This window comes from Lissotriton helveticus, chromosome 11 (assembly GCF_964261635.1).
Source record: "Lissotriton helveticus chromosome 11, aLisHel1.1, whole genome shotgun sequence".
In the NCBI taxonomy this organism is placed as follows: Eukaryota; Metazoa; Chordata; class Amphibia; order Caudata; family Salamandridae; genus Lissotriton; species Lissotriton helveticus.
Genome location: NC_136072.1, coordinates 105435341 through 105459021, shown reverse-complemented (window position 1 = coordinate 105459021; position 23681 = coordinate 105435341). Strand labels below are relative to the sequence as shown.

The 23681-nt window shown below is 44.6% G+C and overlaps 1 protein-coding gene across 5 annotated transcripts in view; it reads left to right on the top strand.

Moving 5' to 3' along the window:
• TBL1XR1 (TBL1X/Y related 1) overlaps nucleotides 1-23681 on the top strand; it is a 553738-nt gene that overhangs the window by 383453 nt on the left and 146604 nt on the right. For all 5 annotated transcript variants that reach the window (XM_078666437.1, XM_078666439.1, XM_078666438.1 and 2 more), the window contains 2 exons: nucleotides 3467-3608; nucleotides 4069-4132. In XM_078666437.1, the coding sequence (XP_078522563.1) occupies nucleotides 3467-3608; nucleotides 4069-4132 (206 nt within the window). The remainder of the gene's footprint in view (nucleotides 1-3466; nucleotides 3609-4068; nucleotides 4133-23681) is intronic.

Here is a 23681-nt window from a genome sequence, read left to right as displayed (position 1 = left end):
CCCTAGTCACCTGATAAAATTGGTTCCTCACTTGTGTTGAAGGCCAAGAGACCTTGACACAACATGCATTGATAAAATACCTGGGGATCTTTGTCTCAGAACCTGATTTCTAGGGCCCCTATTTTTTTTGTATTGTACTGCTCTATCATGGAGGGGATTCCCATCCCACATTTTTGGGAAAGGATCTAAAATCATACCTATTTATAAGAAAGGTTCCCTATTGTTGCCTTCTTAACTGGCAGGGAACGGGGGAGGGGGTTTGGGGAATCGGGGGACAAAATATATATATATTTTTTAAAACACTTTCCTCCTCACAGCCGCCGTCCCCCCTCCATCAATGCTTCGCTTGCTGACGAGTCCCGGAAGCTAAAAGTTCACAGGCTTCCCATAGCCAATCACAACGCTGCAATGCAACTCACTGATTGTTCTGAGCGCCGTGGTTCAGCGCCCATACGGGGACTGGGAACCTGTGCATGTTCTCCAGCAAGACTGTGTAGTACCGACTGGTGGAGAACATGCTAAGTGCGCTTGACTGTTTGGTCGGCCAAACCGTCATGCACACTTATTGTGCACAAACCACTCAAAGTTATGAAAAATGAAATGATAATAGCGATATTATCTCTTTATTTTTCCCTTTTCCTGCTCTGAGAGCAGTGGGTGATGCTCCTCTGCCTTAGAGGAGGAGCCGCCCCTGGTTCTCAACACCTTTCAAGCAGGTTTTAGGCAGCCATATATACTATAGATCAAGTATGTTGGAACACTGTTTTTGAGGGTGGCAGCCTCTATTTGATTTTTGTTGATTTAAAGTCCGCTTTTGACTTGGTCCTGAGAGATCTACTCTAATGCGTTTTGGCCAATATGGGGTTACCATCCTACCTGTGCCACATAGTTAAGAGACTCCATGAAAAGATTTTTGCACAGGTCCGTTGCAGGAAATTGGAGAAAATCTGTGAACCCTTCATAGTTAGGGGTTCTTAAACAGGGTTGCGTGCTGTGCCTGATATTATTTAGCTTGTACATGAATGGTCTCGCAGACGCACTGAATACTATCTATAATAATGCACATAGGCTTGCCTCTGTAAAGGTGCCCACATTGATGTTTGCTGATGGTATCCTCCTTCATTCAAAAACTCCAGTGGGTATTCAAAGGGTACTGGATAACTTCCATTTTTTTTTGTCAGTCAAGAGTTTAGAAATTAACATCAACAAGACCAAATTTATGGTCAGTAATCCTTCTCACTTAAAACGCCAAGTCCCAAAGTTTGAATGGAACTCCTTTGGAGAGGGTATGCATGTGTGATTACCTAGTGATAACGCTCGATGAACATGTGGATTGGTCGTGCCATATTGCAAAGCAAAAGCTTAAATTAACACAACACCCTGGTGGGCTTTCTAGGGTGTGTAGTTGTTATTTTTAAAAACCAATTAGCTCCAACATTGATATCTATAATCACAAGCTTTAGGAGCTACTATGTATGGGGCAAGCTCTGGGGACACAAGCCTGTAAGGGACATCCCGACTATTGAGATTAGATTCATCAGGTGATTTTTGAACCTCTTCCCTCCCCAGTCCCCTATTAGTCCCCCCTTAGATTAGATCCAAGTCTTAGATCTATATCGGAAGTAATTGGCCTTGGGCCTCCTAACTTTTAAAGGTGAATTTGGGCCACCCCGAGCTGATTTCTTATATGTTGACCTGGAGAGGAACTTGGGGGATATTCGGGATAGCCCTCCTGGTGAGTTCTTGTCTCTGATCTTTTATAGAAAGATTTCTGGGACATAACGACATCTACAGACTGGAGGATGTTCTGGACGAAGTGCATCTGACCCTAGCAAGGAAGTTATATACTCGGTTTAGGCATTGATAACTTGCTCTGCGCACATTTACTAGCCGCTGGAGAGGTGAGAGGCAGGTTCTGGTAGAGAAATGCTCTTTGTGCAGTACAGCGGAGGAAACATCGATCCACTTATTAATTTGTTTTTGTCCAGCTTATAAGAAATACAGGTGCAAATGGTTAGTACATCTTTGCAGGCATGTAGACACACCACATTGTTTGGAGGCGTTTAGGATTTTGACAAACGATATATATCCGCCAATTGTTTTTGCAGTCTCAAGATGTTTTCAATGTGGTGCCTACGATAAAACGTTTTGTAATTATTGGTCTAGTCTGTTACTTTCCTATTTATTTGCAGTGCCGATTATGATACTGTTTCATAATTTGGAGCAATATGAATTGCCGTACTATTATTTGTTACCTAAATTTTACTTGTTTTTAGACAAGAATGAAATTGTTAGATTTTAATGTTGAAACGATCATAGTTAGGAGAAATCTAGGCATGTCTTAATATCTTTTTTGTCGTAACGGGCGATGCTTTTAAATTGTTTGTAATTATTGTGATGGGTTTAGTGTACATTTATGGCCCTTGGGGCCGCAGTTAAGAATAATAAGTAAGTATAAAGTGAATATAGACCTGCAACCTGTGGTTTCGGAAGTCAGGTCAGTTAAACTGCACAAAACCTTTGAAGGTGTAGTGATTACTGTAGAGAAATCATGGCTCAATCTTAATTTGGAAGGTTGAAGGATGGATGGTCTCCAGAGTTCCACGACCGGTGTGTCAGCTGCCATGCTCCCTCTGAGCTGAGAGCGGTGTGAGACTAAGGAATTGATTGGGGCCTGAGACCAAAAAGCCGAATGTAGTGCATGACGGAGTGAGTGATGTGTGAGGTGAAGGAACTAAATGAGGAGCCAGTAGGAGCTCTCTAGAAAGTCCTTTTGGAGCCTAATAATTTTTTGAAGCAGTTCCGCGCCCCTGAAAACATACCTCAGCACCAACATCACACAGTCGATGAACTAATTTAATTCCGAGTCCCAGAAACGTGACTCTAAAAAAATAAAATAAAAAAAAAGATATTGAATTTTACAACATCTGCTAGGTTGCCTCTCCCTCTTAATCTGTGACATGTGACTCCAGTCTGCACTGGTTGATTTTTGGTTAGCTGCTCTTAAATTACTTTAAATTCAGTTGAAAAAGTTTAGCAGATGTGTAACCCGCAGATGTATTGTAAGCTTTTGATTCAAGTTAAAATTCATAATTAAGAAGAGCTTATAAAATGCATCCTATTTTATGTAGTGCTAAAACAGGGAGCGTCTCCACACCTGCTGGTGTAGATGTAATAAGTGAAGTCTAGCATGACAAATGAGATTAACGTGGGGTTGTCCATTGATGTCATCCCCAAGATTGGCATCCTATATCTGATCAAGTAATAGGGCAAGATTACATTTCCTGTTGTCTTTACGCAGTTTACTAAGCAAGGTTGTTTCAGACTTCACTTGTCCTTTGTGTTATTGCAGAAAATCAAAAATGTTCTTTTTCTGCTGAAAATAGCATTGACACCTCCTCATGATCCACACATTCTTTAGTTGGACATTAAATGTTTGTAATCTTCTCTTTTGTTCAACAAATAGTTCTGGTGATTCGACTGCAAGAATATGGAATCTTAGTGAAAACAGCACCAGCGGTTCTACACAGCTGGTATTGCGGCACTGCATACGAGAAGGAGGGCAAGATGTACCAAGCAACAAAGATGTGACGTCTTTGGATTGGAATGTGAGTCAATATCTCCAGCACTGTGTGCATTTCAGTTAAAATGTTTCTCTATAATGATACAAAATGATACGGTTATAGTTTACTTTGCCGAATGCCACTTATATGAAGACATTAGAACTGTGTGTGTGTGACTAAGGGGTTGGTTGCAGTTAATAAGCTTAGTGGGCAATCGCAGGTTGCTGTACAAACTAAGCTTGGTGTTTTATGTTCAGTACAATGGAGTCAAGCATTCCTTTTAGCACAGCTTCATTTTGTAGAAGTGAAACTGTGACTTTAATAATGCATAAACTAACTTTTTCAGCTTTGTTTGCTGCTATAATATGTGAGCGATTGAAATTAGTTTTCAAAAAGTACTTCATTGGATGTGCAAATATATTAATCGATTGCACTAACTCAAGCTTTTTTTTTATTCCCTGAATTTTTTTTCTCTCTAAATAACGTTTCTGTCTTTTACTGGCAGAGTGAAGGAACGCTTCTTGCAACGGGGTCATATGATGGATTTGCCAGGATATGGACAAAAGATGGTGAGTAATATATTTTACATGTTGTAAATTTGGATGAATATTTTCCCCTTTGCATCTTCCTCTGTCAAGCTCCCTCAGACACTATATATCCCGTTGTCACCCTACATATGTGATCTCCTTTACACACACTGCCTGTGCTCCATTGTTTTTCCACTCCGTACCTGGAGAAGCTTCGCTATTATTTTTACTTCATTACTTTTTCTTGTTTTCTCTTCTGTGAAACAGTCCACTCACTTGCAGCTAGCTTGTACCCACCTTTCCTCCTGTCCTTCTAGTCCTACCTGTGCTCTACTGCTTAGTAATACCTTTCACTCCCTTGCTCTCCAAATTCTTCCCTTCCGATTTGGGATCTGCCACTAAATACCATCGACGTTTACTTCACAGAAGGCCTAATGGCTTATCTCCCTGTTTTTGCCCAAATGTACAGATTATTCTTGTACCGTTTGAAACAGGCGACCTTTCCTTTAATGTTTTTTGCATTACCCGTGTGCGCGTGTGTGTGTGTGTGTGTGTGTGTGTGTGTGTGTGTGTGTGTGTGTGTGTGTGTGTGTGTGTGTGTGTATATATATATATATATATATATATATTCACTGAAAAAACCATAGGTTATAGACCATATATAGTTAGGAATTTGCATTTACAAAACCTTGAAAATTCACTGAAAAAACCATAGGTTAGAGACCATATATAGTTAGCTGGACATTTTATTGACATAAAACCAATGAAATTCCATATATAGTTAGTTGCACTAACTATATATCGCGCACCCGCAATCCACTGCTGATGATGTCACATATTACATCATTCATGACATGGTCAGTGACATCACTGATGACATCACTGATGACATCTCAAATGACATCACTGATGACATCACTGATGACATCTCAAATGACATCACTGATGACATCATCTAGTGTCTGTGTGTTTTTGTAAAGTTTAAATATGTTTTACATATTGAAGAATGAGTGGATATATGGAAGACTGAGTGTGTGTGTGGCTGGCTGGGAGGTGTGTGACTCTGTGCATATCAATGTGTACTTGTATCAGTGATTGTATAAGAGAGTAAGTATGTGTTAGTATATGTGTGAAAAGTATGGTGTTCTGTGTTTAACTGTATAGATGAGGAAATCGAAGTGTGATTGATTCTTCACTGGACTGACTAGGTGTATGAGTGCATATGATAGTGTTGTAATAATGAGTAACTGTATGTATGAGTGATTGTATGGGTGAATGAGTGAATGTGTGTGTAGACGTAGGAATCAGTGAGTGCGTATGTAGTAACTGGTATTGGTGTGTCATGATGTCATCAGTGATGTCATTTGAGATGTCATCAGTGATGTCATCAGTGATGTCATTTGAGATGTCATCAGTGATGTCACTGAAGTATGGTGTTCTGTGTTTAACTGTATAGATGAGGAAATGGAAGTGTGATTGATTCTTTACAGGACTGACTAGGTGTGTGAGTAACTCCATGGATGAGTGGCAGTGTGTGAGTGTCTGCATAGGTGTATGAGTGCATATGATAGTGTTGTAATAATGAGTGACTGTATGTATGAGTGATTGTATGGGTGAATGAGTGAATGTGTGTGTAGACGTAGGAATCGGTGAGTGCGTATGTAGTAACTGGTATTGGTGTGTCATGATGTCATCAGTGATGTCATCAGTGATGTCATTTGAGATGTTATCAGTGATGTCATCAGTGATGTCATTTGAGATGTCATCAGTAATGTCATCAGTGATGTCACTGACCATGTCATGAATGATGTAATATGTGACATCATCAGCAGTGGATTGCGGGTGCGCGATATATAGTTAGTGCAACTAACTATATATGGAATTTCATTGGTTTTATGTCAATAAAATGTCCAGCTAACTATATATGGTCTCTAACCTATGGTTTTTTCAGTGAATTTTCAAGGTTTTGTAAATGCAAATTCCTAACTATATATGGTCTATAACCTATGGTTTTTTCAGTGAATTTCATTGGTTTTTTAAAAGCTAACATCTATAGCTGTAAAATATATTCTTTATTACGTGACGTATCACGTAGCCACGTGAGACGCCTCATGACGCGTCGCATAACCGTGACGTATCGGCTCTGCAGCGCAAACAAAACCCGTAACGTAAGCGTGCCGGAGCACGCTTACAGATATATATATTTTTTTTAACCTTAATTAGACAAAATCCACACGTGCACATATCTTGAGGCCTTGCAAAGGCACATCAAACAAACAGTCCCTACAATTTTGCCAAGTTTGCTGGAAATCTATTCCCTTACTTTTTTTTTTACTGTTTCTCTTGGTTTTCCCCTTGTTACGCTTACCGGGACGCTACCCGGTACGCGAACCGGACGCTCCAAAAACACAAGATGGCGGACTCCCGTTACGCTGCCGGTTAGCTGCCCGGTTCGCGTACCGGGAAGCGCCTCTACCGCGAAAAATCGCGGGGGACTTTAATATCCTCCTCATCAATCCTAGGGGGTCAGGAGTGGTCTACCTTGCCCCCTTTCCTTCATTTCCCCCTTCGTTTTTCACCACATCTTGTCTCTCGATCGTACCGAGAGACAAGATGGCGGCCGCTCCGGACTGTTTAGAATGTTGACAGACACCGGAGAGCCAATCAGCTTCGCTTCGCGAAGTTCCGTTACGCGTCAGGTACGCGAACCGGGGCGCTTCCGGAGCGCTGTCACAGATATATATATTTTTTTAAACGTTAATTTCTCAAAATCCACTGGAGCACATATATTGAGACATAGCAAAGGCACGTCGGGCAAACCATATCTACAATTTTGCCAAGTTTCATGTAAATCTATTCAGCCGTTCGAGCTAAAAGTGAGTCCAACCGCCCTATGGAAAAATGAATGGGAAAAACGCGTTTTGGGACCCCCCTTTTTTCTCGCCCCCCCCTTGGCGAAACCCCCCCAAATTTTCAGGGGCTGCTCAGAAACAAAATGTGCCATTTTCCTGAAAATTTCAGCCAATTCCGTCCACAAACGCCAAAGTTATTAGACATAGAATTTTCAGAAACCCCATAGAGAAAAAATCCTAACTATATATACCCACTGGCTATCGCCAGTAGGTAATATACATATATAAACATACATAATCTGCATATCTATATAAATATAAATGCATGCATACATATACATATATGCATACATATGCATGTTATTTACATGAAAGTTTTAAAAACACTAATAAAAGCAAAGCTAAAAAGCCACCTCATTACAAACAGAATGGCTTTAACTTAAACGAGGGCGAGATCTATTGCATTTTCAATGCTTGTTTACTTTGGTTCTATCAAGAAGGCATTCAGATGTGTCACACATTTGCCATAAATTCTGAATGTTAGCACTCTAGTTGCTCATTAGATCACTGTAGTAAAGCTAGTGCTCACCAGGGAAGTCTGCTGCTAATCATGGTTTGCAGCCATTTTCCCGCATTTTTTATCCCGCAGACTTTCAGTCCGCATACCATTATCCCGCAAGGTCATTGACCTCGCATACCATTATCCCGCATTTTTTCAAAACGCATGTGCATTTATCGCGCATGCCTTTACAAAGAATTACGTTTTAAAGGCATGTATGGTAAATGCATTTGCGTTGTGAAAACCACGATGACGAGAGAGGTAAGTGGGTTTGTGTTAATTTTTTCGTGGGTTAGTGATTGTGTAGTGTAGTGTAGTGTTGTGTAGTGTAGTGTTGTGTTAGTGTAGTGTAGAGTTGTGGTGGTTGTTTAGTGTAGGGTCATGCTGGGGGTAGTGTTTTAGGGTTTAGGGTTGTGTTGTAGTGTTTGCGTAGTGTAGGGTCATGCTGGGGGTAGTGTTTTAGGGTTTAGGGTAGTGTTGTAGTGTTTGCGTAGTGTAGGGTCATGCTGGGGGTAGTGTTTTAGGGTTTAGGGTTGTGTTGTAGTGTTTGCGTAGTGTAGGGTCATGCTGGGGCTAGTGTTTTAGGGTTTAGGGTAGTGTTGTAGTGTTTGCGTAGTGTAGGGTCATGCTGGGCGTAGTGTTTTAGGGTTTAGGGTAGTGTTGTAGTGTTTGCGTAGTGTAGGGTCATGCTGGGGGTAGTGTTTTAGGGTTTTGGGTAGTGTTGTAGTGTTTGCGTAGTGTAGGGTCATGCTGGGGTGTAGTATTTTAGGGTTTAGGGTAGTGTTGTAGTGTTTGCGTAGTGTAGGGTCATGCTGGGGGTAGTGTTTTAGGGTTTTGGGTAGTGTTTGCGTAGTGTAGGGTCATGCTGGGGGTAGTGTTTTAGGGTTTTGGGTAGTGTTGTAGTGTTTGCGTAGTGTAGGGTCATGCTGGGGTGTAGTGTTTTAGGGTTTTGGGTAGTGTTGTAGTGTTTGCGTAGTGTAGGGTCATGCTGGGGTGTAGTGTTTTAGGGTTTTGGGTAGTGTTGTAGTGTTTGCGTAGTGTAGGGTCATGCTGGGGGTAGTGTTTTAGGGTTTTGGGTAGTGTTGTAGTGTTTGCGTAGTGTAGGGTCATGCTGGGGGTAGTGTTTTAGGGTTTTGGGTAGTGTTGTAGTGTTTGCGTAGTGTAGGGTCATGCTGGGGGGTAGTGTTTTAGGGTTTTGGGTAGTGTTGTAGTGTTTGCGTAGTGTAGGGTCATGCTGGGGGTAGTGTTTTAGGGTTTTGGGTAGTGTTGTAGTGTTTGCGTAGTGTAGGGTCATGCTGGGGGTAGTGTTTTAGGGTAGTGTTGTAGTGTTTGCGTAGTGTAGGGTCATGCTGGGGGTAGTGTTTTAGGGTTTAGGGTAGTGTTGTAGTGTTTGCGTAGTGTAGGGTCATGCTGGGGGTAGTGTTTTAGGGTTTAGGGTAGTGTTGTAGTGTTTGCGTAGTGTAGGGTCATGCTGGGGGTAGTGTTGTAGGGTTTAGGGTAGTGTTGTAGTGTTTGCGTAGTGTAGGGTCATGCTGGGGGTAGTGTTTTAGGGTTTAGGGTAGTGTTGTAGTTTTTGCGTAGTGTAGGGTCATGCTGGGGTGTAGTGTTTTAGGGTTTTGGGTAGTGTTGTAGTGTTTGCGTAGTGTAGGGTCATGCTGGGGGTAGTGTTTTAGGGTTTAGGGTAGTGTTGTAGTGTTTGCGTAGTGTAAGGTCATGCTGGGGTGTAGTGTTTTAGGGTTTTGGGTAGTGTTGTAGTGTTTGCGTAGTGTAGGGTCATGCTGGGGGTAGTGTTTTAGGGTTTAGGGTAGTGTTGTAGTGTTTGCGTAGTGTAGGGGTCATGCTGGGGGTAGTGTTTTAGGGTTTAGGGTTGTGTTGTAGTGTTTGCGTAGTGTAGGGTCATGCTGGGGGTAGTGTTTTAGGGTTTAGGGTTGTGTTGTAGTGTTTGTGTAGTGTAGGGTCATGCTGGGGGTAGTGTTTTAGGGTTTAGGGTAGTGTTGTAGTGTTTGCGTAGTGTAGGGTCATGCTGGGGTGTAGTGTTTTAGGGTTTTGGGTAGTGTTGTAGTGTTTGCGTAGTGTAGGGTCATGCTGGGGGTAGTGTTTTAGGGTTTAGGGTAGTGTTGTAGTGTTTGTGTAGTGTAGGGTCATGCTGGGGGTAGTGTTTTAGGGTTTAGGGTAGTGTTGTACTGTTTGTGTAGTGTAGGGTCATGCTGGGGGTAGTGTTTTAGGGTTTAGGGTAGTTTAGTTGTTTAGTGTATGCTAAAGGCATATTCGTTCTAAAAGTTTTCGTTATTTTAATTTGCGGCCTAATAGTACATGCGGGATTTTTTTTGCGGACTGATGGTATGCGGGATTTCGTCATATATTCGCTAATCATACTTTCTATGGCAAAATGAACCCCCTCATTTTGTTCCTTTTTAAATTAAATGTTTTAAGAGTTACCACTTTATTCCAATCAAGATGGCTTCAGGTGTGCCATACCTTTGTAATAAGTAGGACTGTTAGCACTCTAGTTGTTCTTTAGAACACTCTGGGACATTCTGTCATTGGGCTATAGTTGGGCTACATCTGGCTGATATTTGGGCTACATTTGTTTTTTTTGTCTCTGGTGGCCATCTTTGGGCTACATTGGGCTACATTGGGCTACATTTGGGCTCCAACATATATATAGCCCAATGTAGCCCAATATATATTTTTCAAAGTTAATTTTCGTAAAAACCACTGGAGCCTATATCTTGAGACATAGCAAAGGCACATCGGGCTACCAGTCCCTACAATTTTGCCAAGTTTGGTGTAAATCCATTCAGCCGTTCAGGCTAAAAGTGAGGCCAACCGCCCAATGGAAAATTGCATGGGAAAAACACGTTTTGGGACCCCCCTTTTTTCTCGGCCCCCCCTTGACGAAACCCCCCCCAAATTTTCAGGGCCTGCTCAAAAACAAAATGTTCCATTTTCCTGAAAATTTCAGCCAATTCTGTCCTCAAACGCCAAAGTTATTCGACATAGAATTTTCCAAAATCCCATAGGAAAAAAATCCTAACTATATATACCTACTGGCTATCGCCAGTAGGCAATATATATATATATATATATATATATATATATATATATATATATATATATATTTCACCAAAGGTCCCTTCTCAAGGAAAACACCGCACTCCAACAGGATCTGAATTATCAACGATTATTCTGTGCAATAACAACACCATCGACGATGCAGTGTTTTCCTTGAAGGAACCTTTGGTGAAAAATATTGAAGGGCGAGCCTGTCCCTTACACCGGCTCCCGCTATGAGAAGTGCACTCTCCTTGGGACTGTTTGTTTTTTGAATATATATATATCTGCAAGACCATTCGCTCTTGCTTGCGAGACCGCTATTTCCAAAGAGAGCTTGGAACTCACGCATTGCTTACCATTTGTTTGTTCAGCATCCCTCTTCTTTGCAGCCTCTTTAATTGGCCATTGCAGGCCAAACGTTATTTGCTATCCTATCGGTGAAGCAGGAATCAAGCACAGATTGATTCAAGTTTCAAGTTAATCAGTGCCTGTCCGCTGCTCCCTATGTGATTGAGGTACTATTTCTTTCCCTCTCTCCCTGCCTGCTGCTCCTTCCATAGCACTTTTTAACCCCCCCTTGTATAACGCTGCTGTCACGTTAAAGGTGCTTCGGAATAACCTCAACATTGCCTGTCCCTCCCCTTCTCTTTTGCCATATTTTCACAGATCAGTTAGGTTGCTCTAGCAGCTATTTGAGAAGGCGTCAGAGCCTATTGTCGTTTTTGATGGGATTACTCTTTGGGAGCTGGTCGGGAGAAAAGGATTAAGGAATTAGGCTCTGGCCATTTTATGTCCTATGGAGATCTGAGGCACTCTGCCCTCATTTGCTTTGTTGCTGGCATTCAGAAATCTTCATTAACAAAGGGACAAAATTTGATTTGCGTTAGAACAGAGTGTGGGCCTCTTTAGGCATACCACTGAGAGACCAGGGTTGATGGGTTTACTCCCCACTTAATGAAATATGATTTACATTTCCAGTTTTACAAACTGGAAATGTAAATAATTGTGTTAAGCAAACATGGTTTCCTTATTGTGAAAGTCAAAAAAATGGTAAGTACCTGCACTCACTGAGTGCAGACACAGCCTTCAATCAAAACGGATTGAACTACATACTTTTAACTAAAAACAATAATAATTCTATAAACACAATAAAAAATTATTTTCCATTGGAAAGTGAGGACCTGTGGCTCTTGCCTGCATTTCTCTTTTGTGACAGCTGGTGCATAATCTTGTGTGGACTTTCCATGCGGTTTACACTTGTTTGTATAGCGCTGTGCACACATTTCCAGTTGCTCTCATGTGTCAATACCCTCATTAGCACATCACAGAGCCTTGAAATGTGTGAGTTCGGCATTTGCGCTATACAAACTGTCATTGGCCAAGCCAATAGGTTTCACTTATGTGAGAGCTATTGTCTTTGCCAATGTCTTCTAGCCCTGTTGTACAGCTGCATGGCTCCTGTGCAGCATAGATAAGTTATTAAAAAGCAGTTTAAGCACTTTTTTAGCTTGCTGCATTGTAGTGCTGAAAAAAAAACCCAACCTTTTATAGCTCTTTTTAAATAACTTTTACGGTGCTGCACAGTTGCCACAGCAGTACAACGCTTTCGGGCCCCACAGGTTTGGGACATTCCAAGACTGGGTTTTCGCTGGTGGGGTTTGTCCTTAGAGTCAATTGGGCCCTCTGGATTCGGACTGACTCTGGTCGCAAATCCACAACCTCTACCCGGGCTTGGTCCCCTGGCTGCTGACACCTGTTCGGCAACAAGGCCAATCGGCCGCTCTTGAGCTCTTTAACTTTGGACGAGTGAATGAACTATGAACTTGTCTGGCGCATTTGTGCCCTACTATTCCTGCTATATCCTCGTGCCACAGACATAAGGAGCCCTCCGTCCTGTTAGATCTTTGCCCCTTCAACTACTCCCTAAAAATAGAGAAATTCAAAATGCTCACATTGACTCAGGTCCTGTCTGCCTTAGCTCCTGGAGACTGGATGGTAGCGTCCTGCCAGTCCACAGACGTTACCTGTGGATTACGATGTGCCATGAGCGCATTGTTTGCTGTGCTCCCGTTTGGCCTCACCCTCGGCTCGGGTGTTCCTGAAAGTGAGGTGATGGTTGAAGCCCATCTGCGGAGGTCACAAGTTCCAGTATTCCACTACCTTGACGACTATCTGTTGAAGGCGCGCTTGCTCCAGGCAGTGCTCACCCAACGCTAGACTTCTGCGGATCTCCAGAATTTACCGGGGTGCACTATAAAAGTACCTATGTCAAACATGACTGTTCTCGAATGATCCCATTCATCTGAGCCGTTATGGACACAGTGCAGTTCCACGCCTATTCTCCGGAGGGGAGAATCTGGGATATTGGTCCTGATGTTTTTGCCTCAATCCTGGATTTCAGTGTTACTGACTCGGAGACTGCTGGGTCTAATGGCCTCCTGCATCCTGCTGGTGAAGTGCACTGTGGCAAATGTGGCTCTGCAGTGGGATCTGAAGTTCCAGTGGGCACGGCACCAGGGGATTCTGTCTGACCTGGTACAGATATTGGAGGGCACCATGAAAGAGATTCAGCGGTGGCTGATTAACCGCAATTTGGTCAGCGGCGGACACTGCTCCCTTTCCTACCCAGAACACAGTGGTGATGGATACATCACTCCTGGATTTGGGTGCCCATGTAGGAGAGCTGGAGATTAGAGCACCTCGGTCTCCAGGTGAGGCTTAGCTCCTTAACAACTTTTTGGAGTTGAGAGATTGGCTTGCCATCGAAAGCCTTCCTCCCATCCATCAAGTGTAGGCTGGGGCAGGTGTTTTATGGACAACATTGCTGCACTGTGGTACTGCAATTTTGCAGCGTGAATCTTTCTGGATTCACTATGCTGTGCATTATTCCGCGGTCATGTGGTTGGGTCCGGAATCGTAGTCTTTTCTTGGTTTTTTTTCGTAGCCCAGGTGGGCGTCGACGTCACACCTCTCTGGGTGTATTTCCGGTGACGTCGGCATGCTTCCTGCGGAAGCTCCCACTCTTGGGCGCCATTTTCAGATTCTTTTTTCCGCGGTCGGGTCTGGATCGTTCCTGTATGGGCTCCAGACATTTTTGGAGAAAGTAGAAGAAGAATACAGAAACTGGAAGGAAAACAACTCAGAAGACTTCAAGAGACTTCATCAACTAAGGGCCGACGAAGGAGAAGGAGAAAACTTAGAGAACTTCGACGCCCGTCGACGAACGCAAGACCAGGGGTCCCCTGAGCGCTCAAGATGGACAACACGCCCTTCAAGTTCTGCCGTAACTGCCACCACAAGTACGCGCAGAAGGACGAGCACCCGGTTTGCAACCTTTGCCTACCGGTCGACCACGGGAGCGAGGACTGCAACGCCTGCTCCGTCTTCACCCCGAAGACCCTTCGTGTGAGAGCGAGGCAGAGGGTAGCGCACGCCACCCTGCAGGGCAAAGCCCCGTCTCCATCCCTTCACGATCTGGGGATGTCTTCCGAGGAAGAGGACAACGCCGCCGGCGAAGACGACGGCTACACGGTCGTAGAGACCGATAATACCAAGACTTCTGATTAGGTAGGAGACTCTACGGCCCCATAACACCCGAGAGACTCTGAGTCTCGAAAGAACGAGGGAAAAACCTCTAAAGCGCCAGCGCCAAAAACTTCGGCGCCCGCTGCTGTATCCAGGCCCAGCGGATCCTCTGAGAAGGAGTCCCCGGTGCCGAAGGCTGTTGAACAGCAAAAGTCATCGAAAAACGTTCCCGAAAAGGATCGTTCGACGCCGAGGGAGAAGGACCCTAAAGCACCTTCGAGGCCGACGCCGACCAGAGACACGAAATCCAGTTCGGCGACGAAGCCTTCGTCACCGAGGATAAGCTCGGCGCCGAGCCAACCGCCGAAAAGAGCGGCCGAACCATCCGACGCGGAACACGCAGCCGAGATGGAGAAAAAGAAAAGGCGCCTCGAGGCCGAATTGGAAACCATCTTGCAGCGGAAGAAGGAATTCGACGCCAAGATGGTCTACACGATCCCCCACAAAACCAAGGCACAGGTTGTAGAGGTGGTCAAGGAGGAAGACTATGACGCCGAGGAACAGGCGGCTGACGTCGAGGAAATCGACCAGGAAGAGGAAGAGAGTCCCTACTATAGTTACGACTATGAGGAGGAAGATGACAGCAGGACGGACCCCGGGTCTGCTCCCTCTGAAACAAAGGATGTGGATTATCTGGATGTCGACACCTTAAGCCCAGAGGAGGTCATCGACACATATCCCTCGAGGCCCTCGCCGCCGGACGACATCGGGGCCTACAACTCGGTGATAAAGACTGCCGCAGCGGCATTCAGGCTCAAGCTCGACGAAGAGAAGCAGAAAGCAGACTTCCTTCTAGAGACACTGCTCCCCACCCAAACGAAGAGCCAGTACCTCCCCATGCTCGACAGCGTCCTGGCTCAGGGAAGGGAAGCATTCAAGGAGGCCCGCAACATGCAAGGCGGTCACCCCAGGACGGAGAAAAAATACAAACATTCGTCAAAAGACCCACCCTACATTCAGGGCACGGTCTCAGCAGACTCCATCATCACAACCACAGCAAGAAAGAGGGCAAACGTGCCCACTACTTCTGGGCCACCTCCAGATAAGGAAAGCAAGAGGATGGACCTGGTGGGCAGAAGGATTGAACGGAATGCCGCAACCCACTGGCGCATGGCAAATTCCAACGCCCTGATCAACAGGCACATGTACCAGATCATGGAGGAGCTCGGTCAGTTGGTGAAAGACCTGCCCCAAGATTCCAGGCAAAAGGCCGAGAAATTGGTGGAGGAGGGGAAGAACGCGGCAAATTCCTGCCTCAAGACTGCCCTGGATGGAGCAGACACCTCCAGCAGGCTCATGATGATGGGCATTACTGAGAGGAGACACGCCTGGCTCAGGATTTCAGGTTTCAAGCCCGAGGTGCAGCACAGCATCCTGAACACACCGTTCAACGGCAAAACCTTGTTTGGAGCACCAGTTGATGAGAAGCTCAGCCAACTGAAAAAGGATAAGGAAACAGCAAGGTCCATGGGAGCATTGCAGTTCAGAGGTGGCAAAAGGGGCACCCCGTCACGAAGACCCAGCGGGAGAGGTGAAAACCAGCCAGGTACATCACACCAGGCTAACCAACAAGCGCACCAGGCAGACACACAAGTTCAGCATGGTCAGCATAAGCAGTCCTGGCAGTACCAGCCAAGAGGCCAGTCCTTTCGAGGGAGAGGAAATGGACGTGGACAGAATAAAAGAGGGGGTCAGCAGCCCGCCTCTAAGTGACTTTAAAAAACTCTGTGTGCCCACCCACAGAAAAGATCCCAGGGTGCAGCACGTACAGAGGGATCAAGTGTTACACAAACTAATCACCTACGACCACATAACACCAGTGGGAGGAAGATTAAGATTTTACCTCCAAACATGGAGAGAAATCACATCAGACAAATGGATTCTCAACATCATCCAATTCGGATACTGCATAGAGTTGGAGGGGAGGCCAACAAGCAGAAAACCAAAAAGAAGACCACTAGCAAGCAAACAACTAGAGCGTCTTCAGGAAGAAGCAAAGGAGCTCCTGCAGAAGCAGGCCATAGAACCAGTACCCTTCAGGGAGAGGAACAAAGGTGTATACTCAACGTACTTCCTGGTACCAAAAGTAGACGAAACTATGAGACCCATTCTGGACCGAAGGTTCCTGAACAAATTCATAAGAACGCAAAAGTTCATAATGACATCCCTGCAAGAGGAGCTCCCGCAATTGCAAATCGGGGACTTCATGGTCACAATAGACCTCAAGGATGCCTACCTGCACATCACAATGAACAGAAAGCACAAGCATATGCTCAGATTCACCATCGGAGAAAACCACTACCAGTTCATAACACTAGCCTTTGGGCTAAAATCAGCACCAAGGGTCTTCACAAAGTGCCTCGCAGCGGTCCCAGCACACCTACGAAGGAAAGGAATACACGTATATCCTTACCTGGACGACTGGCTAATAAAAGCAAACTCATACCAGAGATGCAAGCGGCACGCACAAACAGTGACAACCACGCTCATAAACCTGGGGATCTCCATCCATTGGAAGAAATCCTCAATGGAACCGGAACAAGTGAAGATTTTCCTGGGAGCACAGATCAACACCTTGCAGGGCAAGGTGGTCCCCAGCGAGAAGAGGGCGAGAGCGCTAGTGAAAGAAACTGGGCTCTACTAGAAGGGTCAAGCTCGGACAGTGAGGACTGCGAGCAAGATCATGGGCATGATGGCATCATGCATCCACCTAGTACCAAATGTACGGCTCCACATGAGAGCCATTCAAGAATGGCTACAGGGGCAATGGTCACAAGCTACAGGCCGTTGGGAAGATCTAGTGGTTGTAACGCACTCGGTGCAGAAGGAAATGACATGGTGGAACATGGAGAACATAAGATGGGGAAAGCCTCTAACGCCCCCAACACCAACAGTGACCATCACCACAGACGCATCCCTGAAGGGATGGGGCGCTCACATGGAGGAACTCAAAGTGAGAGGACTGTGGACACCAGCAGATGCGACCAAGCACATCAATTACCTGGAATTGAAGACAATCTTCCTTGCATTGAAAGCTTTCCAAACAAGGCTGTACAAGCACAAGGTATTGATACAAACAGACAACACCACAGCAATGTTCTACATCAACAAGCAGGGTGGGACACAGTCAGCCATGCTTTCAAAGCTAGCACAGGAGATAAGGAGATGGGCCATCCCACTCAAGATAGACCTGCTAGCCATACACCTACCAGGGAAGGACAACGTACAAGCAGATTGCTCAGCAGGCAGACATCGGCATCCCACGAGTGGGAGCTCAATGCACAAGAGACAAGGTGGCTGTTCGACAGATGGGGAACACCATCGGTGGACCTTTTTGCCACACGCCAGAATGCAAAATGCCAAAACTTTGCATCCAGACAGCCCGAGGAAGGATCCCTAGGGAATGCCCTATGGATAGATTGGTCCAGGACATTTGCTTACGCTTTTCCTCCAATACCGCTGATGCACAGAGTGCTTAGCAAATGCAGAACAAGCAACATGACCCTGATACTGGTCGCACCGCAGTGGGCCAGACAGACATGGTACTCGCAGATCATGGAGATGACACAGTGTGCACCCCACAGATTCGGCAAAAGAAAAGACCTGCTCTCCATGCAGAACGGAGAAGTGCTGCACCCAGAACCAGAGAGCCTGAGCCTGGTGGCATGACTCCTGAGGACATAGAGTTTGCACATTTAAAACCACCAGAAAGCACCCTGAGGGTTCTTCGGGAGGCACGAAAACCCAGCACTCGGAAGTGCTATGTTGCGAAGTGGAAAAGATTCACAATGTGGTGCAGAAGAGAAAAGCTTAACAATAAAATGAAGGACTCCACAGTGCTAAAGTACCTCACGCACCTGCTAGAGAGGAACCTTAGTTCATCCTCGTTAAGAGTTCACTTGGCAGCGATAGTCGCTTACACAAGAGGAGAAACGTGCAAGAGTTTCTTCACATCACAAGTGGTGAAAAGATTCCCGGAAGAAGCAAAGAGGATCGCACCACCAAAACGGGTGCCGCCACCTGCATGGAACTTGAACACAGTCCTAACGGAACTCATGAAAGAGCCTTTTGAACCACTTCACAAAGTCTCCCTAGAGATGCTAACAATGAAAACAGCTTTCCTGGTTGCAATAACGTCCTTACGCAGAGTAAGCGAACTTCAGGCACTAACGCTACAAGAACCCTACATACAAATACACAATGATAGGGTTGTGATGAGAACTGACCCACACTTCATGCCAAAGGTGGTGTCCAAGTTCCACATGAACCAGTCTATACAGATACCGAGTTTTTTCCAAAAACCAGCCACTAGCGCAGAGCGAGCTCTGCACACCCTGGACGCCAGAAGGGCAGTCATGCACTACATTGAGAGAACGAAGGGACACAGGAAAACAAAAAAGTTCTTTGTGTCATTCGCCAACAGTTTCATGGGAAAAGCAGTAACAAAAGAGACCATTGCACGATGGATTGCACAAACAATACAGCTCTACCACAAGTGAGCAGGATAAGAACTAGCAGAGGGGACACGTGCCCACTCCACTAGGAAAAAGGGTGCTACAATAGCCTTCCTGGCTAACACACCCATACAAGACATATGCCTGGCGGCAACATGGGCTTCGGTGCTCACGTTCACGAAGCACTACTGCGTGGATATACATATGAACAGCGAAGCACAAGTCTGACAAAAGGTGCTTCAACACATATTCAATAACCAACGCTCATCTTCCACCCAGCCGCAACAGAAATAAGAAACCGCTACAAAGTCTATGCACAGCATAGTGAATCCAGAAAGATTCACACTGCAAAACGAATAGTTTTCTTAGCTGTCGGTATAGTTTTGCAGCTTGAAGATCTTTCTGGATTTACTAGCGAACCCATCCACCCACCTCTGCCAGAAAGATGAGGCTGGAGAGAGAAAAGGTGGTTAAAACAGAGACAAATACTAAAACAAAACACCTTAAAGGTTAAAAGCTGAAAATTACTTAATGGAACATTGCCATAACTTCGGAAACAGAACAAACACGGAAAAAAGAATCCGAAGATGGCGCCCAAGAGTGGTAGCTTCCGCAGGAAGCATGCCGACATCACCGGAAATACACCCAGAGAGGTGTGACGCCGACCTGGGCTACGAAAAAAACAAAAAAAACAAAGAAAAGTCTACGATTCCGGACCCAACCACAAGACCGCGGATTAATGCACAGCATAGTGAATCAAGAAAGATCTACAAGCTGCAAAACTATACCGACAGGTAAGAAAACTATTCGTTACCAGGTTGGAGTGGGGTCTTAGACCCTGTGCCAGGAGGCCTCTGCCTCCGGACATGGCTGGAATGTTTTCCTGGTTGAACAACACCTGGCGGGATCTCTGAATGCAAGGAATGAAGAACTATGTAGTCAATGCTTTGCAGATCACTAATGGTATCTCCATCTGTAGTTAGTGTAAGGTCTTTTATTCGAACCAATGAGAACCTTCTGCAGAATATCAGGACAGACTGAGTCCAACTTATACTAGTGTCTCCGGATTGGACACAGAGAGTATGGTATCCCAAACTCCTGAGCATGAGCATCAGTCCTCCGGTCAGGCTACCCCTTTGAGAGGATCTTGTTGCAGCAACAGGGCAGGGTCCAACACCAAGCCTGCGCAACCTCCTCCTTCATGTGTGAGGATTAAGCAGGGGCATTTGAGAGTGTTCGATCTCCCTCCCAAAGTACATAAGGTCATCTTGGCAGCCAGGTGTACTTTGACAAAAACTGTATACACCTGTTAGTTTGTGGCTTGGTGCACTGAAAAATATGTTGATCTACAATCTGTACCTTGTCTAAAGTGTTGCTGTTTGTATTGTCCTAAGCCTGGCAAGACCTTGCACTGGGCACAGTTAAGGTATTTATTACTGCCATCTGTTCTTTTGCGGTTGCCAGATCAACCATCCCTATTTAAGTAAGTCATCCATTGTGACATGTTTACTGAAAGACCTTCAGCACATTTCCCAACAAACCATTTGCTATGCCCAAATGGGATCTTAATTTAGTTTTAACCTGTTTGATGTGTTCCCCCTTTGTATCCATGCGTACCTGCACCTTAAGACTTCTGACCATCAAGACAGACTTCTTGGTGGTAATCACACCAGTCATCCAGGTCAGCGAGATAGAGGCTCTTCATCCTCTATACACCAGATTCTTCCCAGACAAACTGGTTCCCAAAACCCATGCCTCATATTTTTGCCAAAGGTGGAAACCCATTTTCACGTTGGTCAAAACATCATGCTGCTGACCTTCTATGCTCCACCTCCAGGTAGGAAGCAACTCCACCACCTGCACCCAAAAAGAGCGTTGTCATTCTGTATCGATCGCATCTAAGAACACCGGGTAGACCATCAGCTCTTTGTTAGGTTCACTGGAGTGTAGAAGGGGGAAAGGCAGTGCACAAATGGACCATCTCTGGATGAATTGTACTCTGCATTAAGAACTGCTACGTACTGGCAAAGAAGCAACCTCCTGAAGGTTTGCAGGCTCAGTCTGTCAGAGTCAAAGCTGTGACCACTGCGTTGGCTCACGGAGTCTCTGTCACAGCCATTGGTCAAACTGCTGCATGGGCTTCTTTGCACCTTTTTTTACTAAACACTACTGCCTTGTCATTCAGGTCGGTTGTGTTGGGCTTTTTGATCTGAGTCAGTTTGCAGACCCACCTCTGGGGAGGGATTGGTTTGGGAACTATCCTAAGGTAAGGGATCTATTCTAAGGTAAGGGATCTGCAGCTTAAAGATGTACAAGTTACTTATTCAATGCAGACTCTATCTAGCTGCAAACTCCTTACTGTCACTCCAATCCTTCCCATTCTGCGAACTAGACTGTTCCACCTAAAAAAAGATGCATGTAGGTCCTAAGAAGGCTTTCAGACCAGTGTGCAGATTCTGGCTCCTTAATTCTGGCACAGAAATAGTCATGTAAAGAAACTGATATCAGTGCACTGGGGTGGTGCCTGTATAGACACCTTGCATGTCACATCTGGTGTGGACGACACTTATGATGCTAACATGGAGCTGATCAGTGCCGCCCACTGTCTCTCAGAAGTACTTCTCAAGATTTTCCAGATCCAGTCCGACACCTGTGAAATAATCTAAGGTAGGGAATCTGCAGCTTAATAGTATCTCAGATGAAGCATTACCATAGGTAAATAACTTCATCTTTGTCAATAGTTCAAGCTCTTTTTAAGAGCCATACTAAGCATCCTAACGAGCAAAGTCTATCTCGAGAGAGAGTGATGGTACTTCTGAAGCTTCTTCCTCATTACCAGAAGTTGCTTTTTCCAGCAGTGAGCACAATCATGAAATTGCTGGGGCTGATGGCATTGTGCACTGCTGTGCAAGTGCCTGACTCCAAGTGCACCCATTACAGCAGTGTCTGTCCAGTTAGTGGTCACAGGCGACAAGTCAGTGGGAAGATCTAGTGTTGGTAGAGCCCAGAGTACATACAGCACATTTTCTAATTGGTGATACAGCAAAAATGGTTACTTGGCAGGGGTCACTTGTCCACCCTTAGCCACTGGTGACCATTACTGCAGATGCGTCCTAGGGGGAAAGTAGAAGGCATTTGGCCTACCACACTGTTTGTGTTGTATGAAAAATATGAGGAAAACATCCATGAGACTCATTTTGATTTCTCCAGTATGGACAAGCAGTCATGATACTCAGTGCTGCTAGAAATGTCTATCCAACCACAATGGATGATACACTTGAGCAGACCTAATTCAGCAGCGTCTGAAACATCCAAACCTCAAGGCGATGAGCCTTGTGAGTTTGTAGCGGAGGTTTTGCAGTTCATCTACACCTTCCTGAAAAGTGTAGGGCTGTTGTACGAGACATACTTACACCTACCGCACAAACAATTTGTACTTCATTGTAGCAGTTGACATCCACTCTCTCGTCAGGCCTTAGTTAAGCACATTAACTGCTTTCTGTTACACCTACAGAAATCAAGACTGGCATGCACATCTATTAAAATTCACTCAGCAGCTGTAGCTACTTATATGTAGAACAGACAACACTGATCTTTAATTTAGTTGTCAGATGTTAAAGCATTTATGGTAGTCCTAAGTTATCCCTCCAAGGACACCACCAGTACCCTCTGTAGGACCTTAATGTAGTCTTAATGCATCGACAAGACCTCCTTTTGAGCCCTTACTCTTGTCTCATGAAAATGGCCTTTCTAGTAGCAATGGCGTCCTTTTGCAGAACTGGAGAATTACAAGCCTTCACAGCATACGAGCCTATAGTTCAGGTTTATAAGATCGGATCGTCCGGAGGACAAACCCAATGTTTTTTTTAATGTATTTTTCATCCATAAGTGGTCTTGTTGTTCCGTGTCAATGAGATGACTTTCACATTTTCTTTCGTTACCAGTTGCTGATCGAGCATTGCATACATTAAATGGAAAGAGGGCAGTACTATATTACATTGATCATACAAAATCCATTTCCAAATAAAAAGACTTTGTTCAATTTGGAAAACCCCACTTAGGTTAGGAGTCTCTAAGTCGAGGCTCGCAAGATAAGTGGTAAAGTGTATTCAAGAATATTAACACTAAAGTGAAACATACTCTTTACACTGCACTTTGAGAATATCGTCACTCAAAGGCTTATGACTTTCTTGTCTATATACCGCTCACAGACATTTGTAAGGCAGCTAATATGGTCAACACTGCACACTTTCACAACTCTTTGCCCGAAAAGAGGCACAAGTCAAGCAAGCAGTATTTAGAACATTGTTCCGGACTTCTGCTTCATCTGCTTGCAAGCCACTGTTTTAGAGAGAGAGAGCACAACATTTCAGTCTATGCATCTGATATACAGCTGCACATCCTCCAAACTGAAAATTTTACTAATTTGAAACTATCAGTTTGTAGCTTATGATACAGTAGATTTGTGTGCATCCTCCCGCCTCCTTGGATGCAACTTATGTATAGGATATTCTATATACTATGGAATCCGTCTCAATTTACCTGTAGACATTTACTTTTTTGCTTGTCTTCACGCCACCTAATTTCACTTATTGATTTGGGGTTAAAACACAAAATAAGATGGACTCTTTGCCATGGTGCATTGTATGTTCCCTGGAGGGAGAAAAACTCACTCTGAAACCGTACGTTTTACTTGAAAAAATATAATATATAAGGTTCACGCCTACAACATAATGAATTTGCGATGCATGTGAATCTTCAGCACCAAAAGATGCAAACTGATAGTTGCAGGTAAATGTGTTAAAATGGTATGTTTATCTTCCATAAGATCAGTAATTTGAAAAGTGCTCCAGTTGCTGTGTTGGTAAGCAATTTTTCAGAAAGCCAATTGAAAAGTGTAGGGAGTTAGACAATTGTGGTGTTGGAGGAAAGTATAGAACCATAGTTTTTAAAGGAGTTCAGCTTGAATAGTCAAAAATCCCTCCAATGACTGATTGCGGTTTCCTTGATATGCGAGTGAAAACGGGGCTATAGAAGTAGGAAATAAAAAAAGATTGGGTGACATTAGTATAAAGGTGATGGGC